The sequence below is a fragment of the Panicum virgatum genome, chromosome 7K (genome assembly GCF_016808335.1).
Source record: "Panicum virgatum strain AP13 chromosome 7K, P.virgatum_v5, whole genome shotgun sequence".
NCBI classification, from domain to species: domain Eukaryota; kingdom Viridiplantae; phylum Streptophyta; class Magnoliopsida; order Poales; family Poaceae; genus Panicum; species Panicum virgatum.
Genome location: NC_053142.1, coordinates 52,378,527 through 52,388,491, shown reverse-complemented (window position 1 = coordinate 52,388,491; position 9,965 = coordinate 52,378,527). Strand labels below are relative to the sequence as shown.

Below are 9,965 nucleotides of genomic sequence, written 5' to 3'. Positions count from 1 at the left end.
CATCATCATCATCATCATCATCATCATCATCATCATCATCATCATCATCATCACCAATGTCCTCATCACCACTAGGCTCAAGGTGTGGTATCGTCACTACCTAACTCCTCCTCAGTGCGTGGTTTCTTCTCTTTCTCATTTCGGGACCAATCTTAGTCTTCCTTTTTCCCAGATGTGTGTCCCCAATTGTTTCTTCGGCCCATGTCTCCACATCTTCATCGTGACCATGAGAAGAGCCTATGTCAGTGAACATCTGGCTCGGCAATGGAGTGTCAGTGAAGTCTGAGTCTTCATCAAATGCTGGGTCTCCATTGGACCTTGAAAGCTTCATCCAATTTTGAATTGCTGATGACTGCCGGTACAAAGAAAGATCCATGAACTGCTAACTGGATCATAGTCATATGGATCGGCCCCTCTAGTAGCACGTTGCAGACGCAAGCGGAGGTTGTAGTTCACAAAGACCAATTTATCCAATTTCTGGTGGCTCAACCTATTGCGCAGTTTGGTGTGGATGTAAGCAAAGGTGCTCCAGTTCCTTTCACATCCACTAGAGGCTGCACACTGCGACAACAAGCGCAGCGACCCTTTGCAATGCCATTCGCCTAGCAATGTCACTAGAGAACTCACCTTGCTTCGTCCTGAATATTTCAAATTCCTGCAATGCAATTGCTGCTGAATTAGTATTCAACATTTTCTCCAGACCGTTGCGCATTACTGCCATGACTGTCTGTGATGTGCCCAAACTGTACTGCACGTAAGGGTTAAGAGCACAAGCAGTGGCCATATATGTGCCTGACATCACTGTGTTCATCCTTGCATCTATCACAGCCATGATCTTTTCAAACCGGGGGTAGTCATTGCTGAACTTGCTGGCATATGTTTGCCTCATGTTTTTGATACTCCATTGTCACCTCACTCAAATTAGGTGTCTTGTCTGTGTCAGCAAATCTCAAAAACATGTACAGAGGCTCAACATCATTGATCACATACTCCATATTCGCCCACCATTGAAGACTTGTGATGCATTCGTAAATGTACCTTCCAGTTTCACTTTTGAAGTGGCGGGACCGTCGGAACTCAGGTGACACTAACCATGTCATGAACTGGTCCTTCTTCCTATACATGCTTTCAAGGAACATGTAGTTGGTCCCAAATCTTGTTACATTCCACTTGACCAACTCTCCTCCGATGGCTTCCCTCATCATGCTGTGTAAACTGTTGGAGTTGTAGAGCCAGCTGCAAATTCGTTGCGCGCTTCGAATACAAGCATCATGCTCCGGCCACTTCCCTATGTCCTTCAGCATAAGGTTGATGGTATGGGCAAGGCAAGGCTGCCATGCAATGGTAGGGAACTCATGACATATAATTTTGCAGGCTTTTTTATAGTTCGAACCATTATCCGTGACAAGCTGAATCACATTGTGAGGCTCCACTTTCATGACCACTGCTCGTATCTCCTGCACAACATTGCCAATGTGATATGCGTATGGTCCTATATTTTATGCCAAGGTGAGAACAATGCTTCGATACATGGACATACCTTCAACAAGTATTGATGGTCCTGTATTTTGTCGGACGCATTGATGGACTTCAAGAAATACATGGTGCCACCGCTATACACCAAGAAATTAATGACCGAGTTACGCATAGGCCCCGTCCACGAATCACACATGATCGTGACTCCACATTCATCCCACTCGTTCTTCCACTTCTCTATCTCTTTCTCTATCTCCTTCACATTTTCATCCAAATATTTTCCATCTATCTCCCTCCCTGATGGTATTTTGATTCCAACACCTGCGGTCATAGAAGAGAAAGCATTAAGATCACAATGAAGGATATGTAATGTAGCTCAAAATATACATTGTTACCTTGTTTCTGGGTCTCCACGATCGCAGCTTTAAAGTATGGGTCATCGACTTTCCGGCCGGGAATACCGACAGCATGGCACGCCTTCGCCCATGCCCTCCCTAGAAGCTCTCTTGATGTCCTCCCCTTGACAGTCCATGGGCCGGTATCAATCCTTTGCTGCCGTGGACCACTGCTCAACCCTAGATGGTAGTCCCTAACCCTCTCGGGGACTTGTGACTGGCTCCTTCTGAACATCGAAGGCAGCGGTCCACCACTGCCTCCAACACCACCACCCGATCCGCCACCCCTATCATATCGTGGCCCAGCTTGCTGCATAAATTCATACTCTTGGCGGGACTGGTGTAAGGCCGCTTGTAGTTCTGCATCCTCGTCGAGCCCCTGGCCTTCCTCTTTCTCTAGATCAATGTGCGGCCTCCTTGCAGATTGGTCCCTCAGGAGCTTTTCTCGGGCCCTTGCTTTAGCTCTAGCCTTGTTCCTGTCCAACTGCTCACTAAAGAAGGCCTTAACTTCGGCTGGAACCGGAAGGGCAGTCCTTCACATCTTTCCCCCTATGTGCCAAATGCTCTTTGAACCTTGTTGCTCCTCCCCCACTCTTCTCCTCCCTGCAATACTTGCATTTGAAACCACCCCTGATCTTTTGGCCATGCTCCCACACTAGGTCTGGCATTGTCCTACAATTACAGAAAAATAGTAAGGTGTAAGTTCATGAATAACACATGAAGTAGCAACTCATGTTCTTTTTGATGAATACCTACTAACAACCCATGAATATCACATAAACTAACAATTCATTAAAACTACCAATTCATACATTGAGACTAACATGAAAAAATTCATACATATCAACTAACTGATTTTTTCTATGCTTTCTATGTCACTTGGTCTCTAGAATCTCAAATCAACTAACTTAGATCGACATCAACAAGCATCAACATAAAAAAAACCTTCTCATACCCTTAGTTCCCGGAGCCGAGGCGAAATCCGGTCGGTTTCACCGGTTTCCGCCGAACCGCACCGAAATCCGCCCGGATTACGGATCCATTCCGACAGCGTCCTCCAGGGAACGGTATCCGCTACACCACCGCCCGGATTTCGCACGCCTTTCCGCCGAAATTTCGGTGCGGGGAGGCGAAAATCGCGCCGGCGGCGGAGGGGGACCAGAGAGGGAGAACGTGGTGGGAAAAAGAGCTCGGGCGACCGTCACCCCTCACGCTGACGAGCAGATAAGTATACCTTGTTAACGGGTTAACGGGTCCACTCATCGTTAACGGGTCCGAACTCATTTAGTGATTTTAACCAATCAAATCAACTTATATTTGAACGATTTCAAGTGATAGTCGCTCAAAAATGCACCTAGTTTTTTTATCATAATTTTTTCATATTTTTTTTACAAATTTTTTTGAATTTTGAATTTTGAAACGAAATTCACCGAAAAGTAGCGAAATTTCTCTTCCCGGTAACTAGCGGAAACGGAATTTTTTCCGGAATTTCGCCAAAATTCCGCCGAAATTGTGAACCTTGGGTCACGGTCGACCGTAGAATCAAGACTGGGACATATATGCATGATTGCAGTTATAGCAGGCCGGTAGGCCTTGGATCTCCATGCCCCTTGGTTGGGCCGTCGACAGCCGGACACGTGAAGACGCTCATGGACAGTCGGCTGCCTGCCTGCCCCCAATTCGCACAGTTGGTAGAGACGGACTGACCAGGAAAGGGCCGGGTGGCAGCCAGAGCAGCTGATGCACCGCACCTGCACCTGCACCTCCACATGCACGCACGATTCAGCATCGCGTCCAACCCCACCGCATTATCCATTCTTAATTATATCCACCGCCGTACGATATTTATTTTTTTAGGCAAGTACGACACTCACACTGTCTCTCTGATGACTCGCACTGATCTAGTACTAGCAGCAGTCAGCTCATCTCATCTCCTTCCTAATAAGACTACTACGTACGTATCTGCTACTGTACTAGCTAGGAGTAATATATAATCCATCCACCAGTGCAGGCTCTGGCTCTCCCTCCCTCTCTTGGATGATCTAGTATAAATCAGGCGGCGCAGGCAGCAGGCCAGCAGCAAGCAAGCCACTCTACTTGTAGCTAGCTAGCTAGCTAAGAAGAGAAGGAAGAAGAAGATTGCTCCTCTATCTAATGAGCATGAGCATGATGAGATGCCGGTGCCAGCAGCAGCAGGCGACGACTGTCGTCCTGCTCCTCCTGGCCGTGAGCGCGAGCGCGAGCGCGAGGCCTCTGACTCTGACGACTCTGGGTAGTGCTAGTGCCAACGCCAACGCCAACGCTAACGCCAACGCCACCAACGGCCTGTCCGTCTACTTCCACCTCGACTCCTGCCCGCAGCTGGAGACCATCGTCCGCTCCCACGTCGACGCCGCTCTCCGCCAGAACGTCCGCCTCACCGCCGGCCTCCTCCGCGTCTTCTTCCACGACTGCTTCCCGCAGGGATGCGACGCCTCCATCCTCCTCGACAACGGCGAGCGCAACCTCCCGCCCAACGTCGGCCTCCAGCAGGAGGTGCTGCAGCTCATCGAGGACGCCCGGGCCAAGGTGCACGCCCAGTGCGGCGCCACCGTCTCCTGCGCCGACATCACCGTCCCTCGCCACGCGCGACGCCGTCAACCTCCGCCGGCGGCCCCGCCTTCACGGTGCCCCTCGGCCGCCTCGACAGCCTGGCGCCCCCCGCCTCCGACAACGACGTCTTCAAGCTCCCGCCCCGCCGCCCACCGCCACCGTCGACGACCTCCTCACCGCCTTCACCAACGCCGGCCTCTCCGACCCGGCCGACCTCGTCTCGCTCTCCGGCGCCCACACCGTCGGCAAGGCGCGCTGCAGCTCCTTCGGCGCCGTGTCCGGGCCCGCAGGCGACGACGTCACCAGGTGCATCACGGAGACCTGCTCGGCGGCCGGCAGCGCCGACCGGCTGCGCGACCTCGATTTTCTGACGCCCACCGTGTTCGACAACCTCTACTTCGTCGAGCTGACGCTCAAGAAGAACCAGGGGGTGATGCTGCCGTCGGACCAGGCGCTGGTCACCGACTCGCGCACCAGCTGGCTCGTCCAGGGCTTCGCCGACAACCACTGGTGGTTCTTCGACCAGTTCAAGACCTCCATGGTGAAGATGAGCCAGCTCAAGGGGCCCCAGGGGAACGTCGGCGAGGTCCGCCGCAACTGCTTCAGGCGCAACGCCGCCGCCGGCGACGAGGGCCTGATGCTGACCGCATCTGCCTGATCCGATCCCTGCTACTTGTACTGTTTCTTGTGTGTTTTATTTATGCATCCACGTATAACGACGACCACGACGACAGTAGTACTTACTCCATAAGACAGATGATCGAATAAGGAGTACTCCTAATTCATAATTAAGATTTGGGTGGCCGTGCACCACGTGGTGGCAGATCTCGACTACCTCGTAGCTTGCTAGCTAGTCGATCGATCACCATGATATGATATGCATGCATGTCGGCATCGATCAACATCATCTCTCATTTTAATTATATCTTGAAATAATAATTAATATGGATCGGTCACCATACCTTGTAAAAGCTACTGTACTTTTTTCGTCATCAATATATAATCAACTATACATAATAACGGGGCAAGTGTCCCAGTCCCAGTCCCAGGATCGATAGATCCATTTTTTTGCGACGGTGTTTTAGCATGTTTTTCATTAAAAAAACAGTTACAGACATAAATTTGATGCGGCCAAACAAAACTTGACCAACACAAGAGCACAAAAAACTAAAAAACACAAGAGCACAAAAAACTAAAAATAGAGAAACACTAAAAAACGCACATACAAGCGAAAACCTACACAAAAATCACAGCCAGCATCGATAGATCCATCATATTCATATATATCGACGATCTATATATATCTCCAAAAGGTAAAGCAGCTTAGTCGATTCCTGACTTTTCTTTTTCGTTTTTATATAAAAACCGCATGCACAGCACAGGGACCTTGACTTTTTCATTCTGAGAGCAATGCAAAGTATGGCTATGGTGCCGCCGAGACTGATGAGTGCCTCCTCCATGACCAAAGCAGCTGTCAAGAATCTCAAGATCAAATTTATACAAAATAATTTGATCAAACAATTTCAAATTTGATCATATTTATATAAAATAATATTAATGTTTATGTTTCTAGATAAATTAAATATGAAAAATGTATTACATGACTAAATTCTAATGATATTTATTTTTAAACATATATAAATGTTAGTATTTTTTTATGAATTCGATTCGATCAAACTGTTTGTGTCGGGTACCATAACTATGGGGCACCCTAACCCTGGGCTAAAACACGCGCAAAACATAATTCGAAACCCGGGCCGGATCCTTCCCGAACTCGGACGCACAAAGCCTCTTTAGGTACGGAAAGCCCAAGACGCGCTTGGCCCACGGTCCAGCACCACGATCCGGCCTCTCTAAGGCCTCGCTGACCGAAGACGAAATCTCCGCCTCGCTCGAGGGTCGCCCGTCGGGACCCTTCGATGAGAGGACAGACTCCGCCTCGCTCGAGGCTCCCTCGGCTGAGCCCTCCACGAGGTCTCGGTGTGGGGGAAATCTCCGCCTCGTTCGAGACCACCTTCGGCGGGCGGAAGCTGCGGCTCAATCACCCCGCTGGACGGGACGCATTTACTCGCCAACCACTCCGCGGCGGGGGGCGGGTGGCGGACGGTGTCAGGTGACGTCAGCTGGCGTTGCCCATCATGCCACACAGCGGACGTGACCGGCGTCTCATCAGCCTGCACCCGCCACTGCGCCGCTATTCCCGGCGCGGGGCGGGACTGTGGAACTCTGTGCGGACTTGTCTGACACCCCCCGCCACTGTGCCGCCTACCCCTTATACTTTTCCTCTTCACACTACTTTCAGAGGGCATGAGCGGCGACCCTCGAACGCAGTACGGCTCTTGACCAGGGCAAGACTTGGGCGGCGGCACCCACGACGCCTCACCTCATCCGACGTGGGATTCTGCGCACTTCTACAGCCATCACCACGCCGATTGACTGGCGCCACAGGACAAGGATGCGCTCCGGGCATGGGCGGGAGGATTCGCAAGGACGATGGCCACGACCTGCGCCATGCCCCACTGCGCTCGGCGACAGGGAGGACCAACTGTTCTCCTCCGGACCAGGGGGGAGAAGTAGACGCCCTCACTGATCCCCATGCATGTAACCCTACTTCCTTGAGTCTATAAAAGGAGGAAGGGGGAACGGATCGAACAAAGACGACGAGAGCTCACACTCATTCCTACACACTCACACCCCACCCGATATTGGCACTTGCCTCAATCAAACCCCTACGCACCAAGGGATTTGGGAGCTTTCCTCCCTCTCTTGCCATAGCTTGTACCCCCTACTACGAGCACTTAGGTGCGAGTAATACAGTGCATGCCCCTCTGCTGGACGTACGGTCTCGTCGGCCGGAACCAGGATAAACCCGGTGTTATTATGTTTCTTCTTGCACCAACCATCTGGAGCAGGGGCGCGCAGCATACTCACTAGTTGGTGCTAGACCGCGAGGTCCGGACACCGACAGTTTGATTCGAGGAGGAGGGAGAGAGAGAGTTGTATTAATTCTTTTTAGGACAGAGGGAGGAGTAGTATGTGAAAGCTGCATTTACAGACAGTAGAAACAGCATGCATGGATTGGATTGGAACAAGAGAAGAATGCAAGGCAAGTGGGACTAGATATTTGGATGCGTGAACCGGATTATTAGGCCACATGCGTATGGAACGGAAGATGCGCGGAAATATGCCTGCCATATGCCAACCGCGCGCGAATCCAAAGCAGCACATGCATGCATCCATAAAAATCAATCAACTTTTTACAGACTGCCGCTGTCCATTTTGCTTTTGCTTTTGCTTTGCTCATTGGTAGATGATCAAATAAATTAAACGTACACATGGATGCATGCATGCCAGCCAGCCACAGCCGGCCATGTAGATGAATGAACACAAAGAGTACGCGATCTTGACTTTTGTCGGGCCAGGTAGGCAATCCTAGCTCCTCTTTGTAGTACTTCTTTAGTAGTAGTGCTAGTACAGTAGTAGGAACGCATGCAGAGACGACTGACCCGCGGGTACAGTCCAAGTCAAGATTAAGTAACAACCACATGCATGTGCTGCTGCTGCCTGCTCCTACTACTAAGCACTTTGTTTTGTCATGATCAGGTGCGAGTGGCCGGGCACGCATCATCCAAGTTGCATTATATAAATATTGGTGGAAACCCATGCAGGAAATAATAAAGATCATATCGATCGATCGAGCATTTCCGGGGATGCATGGGGAAGAAATTAAGGAAGGAAGGTTCAATGCAAGGAACGAATTGAAGTTAATTACGTATTAGTAGCAACTTGCCAACTTGTGGATCAATCAAATCGGACACAAGTCAGACCGATGATGCCTAGGCCCCATGGACAGACTCAGACTACTCTTCGATCTACTATGTATGTTACATGGTGTGTATGTAAGGGGAAGGAAGGAAAGAAGGAAGGAAGGTTGAGTGCATCCAAGAAAGTTACTCTAGCTATATGCATGCATGACAGTGACGTATTACCAACTTGTGGATCGATCAAATCAGACAAAGTCAGACCGATGATGTCTACTCCATATATGTCGTAGGCCGCCATGGAGGCATGGGCCCATCATTATCAAATCACTACTAGAAAAAGAGTCATTCATCCGTGGCGTTAGTACCGGCTGCATTTTCAACCGGTACTAACATATGATTTTAGTACCGGTCGTATAAAATAGTGCCTCAGGGAGTATTTAGTACCGGCTAAGAGTACGAAACACAGATCCTCCGACAACGTCTAGATTTTTTGGAGACAATTTAGTACCGGTTGGTGGCTCCAACCGGTACTAAATTGCATAGATTGAATTTAGTACCGGCTGGAGCCACCAGCCGGTACATAAATTCTCAAATTAGTACCCGTTGGAGAGGCAACCCGGTACTAATATCAACCACGCCGACACTCCACACATTTATCTCCTCCTCTCCCACTAGCCTTATCCACACCGGCCGGCTCCTTCCTCCCACCCTCCTCTCTCACTACCGAAGGGGGCAGCGCGAGGGGGCCTTCCCCAGCGGCCGCCGGCGCGCAGGGGGGAGCAGAGGCCTTCCCCGGCCGCCGTCGGTGCGTGGGTGGCCTAGAGGCTGCGGCACCGCCGGCCACCACTGGTGTGCGGGCGGCGCGGAGCGCGCCGACCACCAAGGGAGCGGGCTGCCGGCGTGCGGGGGCCATCCCTAGCCCCCAAGGAATAGGAGGCGCGGAAGGCTTCTCCGGCAGCCATCGGAGTGCGGGTAGCGCGGAGGCCGCTGGCGGGGTGCGGCACCGCCGGCCACCGGCTGCGCGCGGGTGGCACGGAGGCCACCGGCGCCCAAGGGATCCGGGCCGCCGACGTGCAGGGGCCTTCCCCGGCCTCCAGGAGCAGGGGGCGGCGCGAGGCCACGCGGAGGCCACGGGCGCCCAAGGGAGCCGGGCCGCCGACACGCTGGGGCCTTCCCGGCCTCCAGGGAGCAGGGGGCGGCGCAAGGGAGCCTTCCCGGCGGTCGCCGGTGCGCGCGGTGCGCGGAGGCCGACCTCGGCCGCCGCCGGCCAGCGGGGGAGCGGAGGCTGCCGCCCACCAAGCGCGCACAGGAAGCTCCATGTGATTATGCGATTGTGAATGTTTTGATTGTTGTGAAACTCTGACTATGTGAAATCTATGATTGTGGTTCATGTATTCTTGTGAAATCCATAACTAGTTCATATGAAATCTGTAACTATTTCATGTGATTATGATTTTTTTGTGATTCATGTGATTGTGAATGCGATCTGATTGTGAATGAAGTGGTAGCTGGTGCTGTGTGGAAAAGAAAAGAAAAGAAAGTGAGAAAAGAAAAGGTAAAGAAAAAATAGCTACGCGTGACGTAACAAGCAATTTAGTACCGGTCGATAACGCCGACCGGTACTAAACACTCCATTTAGTACCGGTCGCTCCGACCGGTACTAAATGTTAGCCTATTTAGTACCGACAGGCCGGCACCGGGTGAGGAACCGGTACTAACTATGGTTTCCCGCCCGTTA

The 9,965-nt window shown here is 51.4% G+C and overlaps 1 protein-coding gene and 1 pseudogene across 2 annotated transcripts; one reads left to right on the top strand and one right to left on the bottom strand.

The window, feature by feature from the left end:
- Positions 1-854: 854 nt before the first annotated feature.
- On the bottom strand, positions 855-2,386 carry LOC120640404. Its single transcript, XM_039916231.1, has 3 exons — positions 1,872-2,386; positions 1,541-1,797; positions 855-1,457 (listed from the first exon to the last, which is right to left on the bottom strand). Exons 1-3 carry the CDS (start codon positions 2,185-2,187, stop codon positions 855-857), a joined length of 1,176 nt encoding a protein of 391 aa, XP_039772165.1. The 5' UTR covers positions 2,188-2,386.
- Positions 2,387-3,828: 1,442 nt separating this feature from the next.
- Positions 3,829-5,424, top strand: LOC120642198 (annotated as a pseudogene). The gene has a single exon (XR_005662532.1). The product of XR_005662532.1 is annotated as a cationic peroxidase SPC4-like (transcript).
- The last annotated feature ends 4,541 nt before the right edge of the window (positions 5,425-9,965 follow it).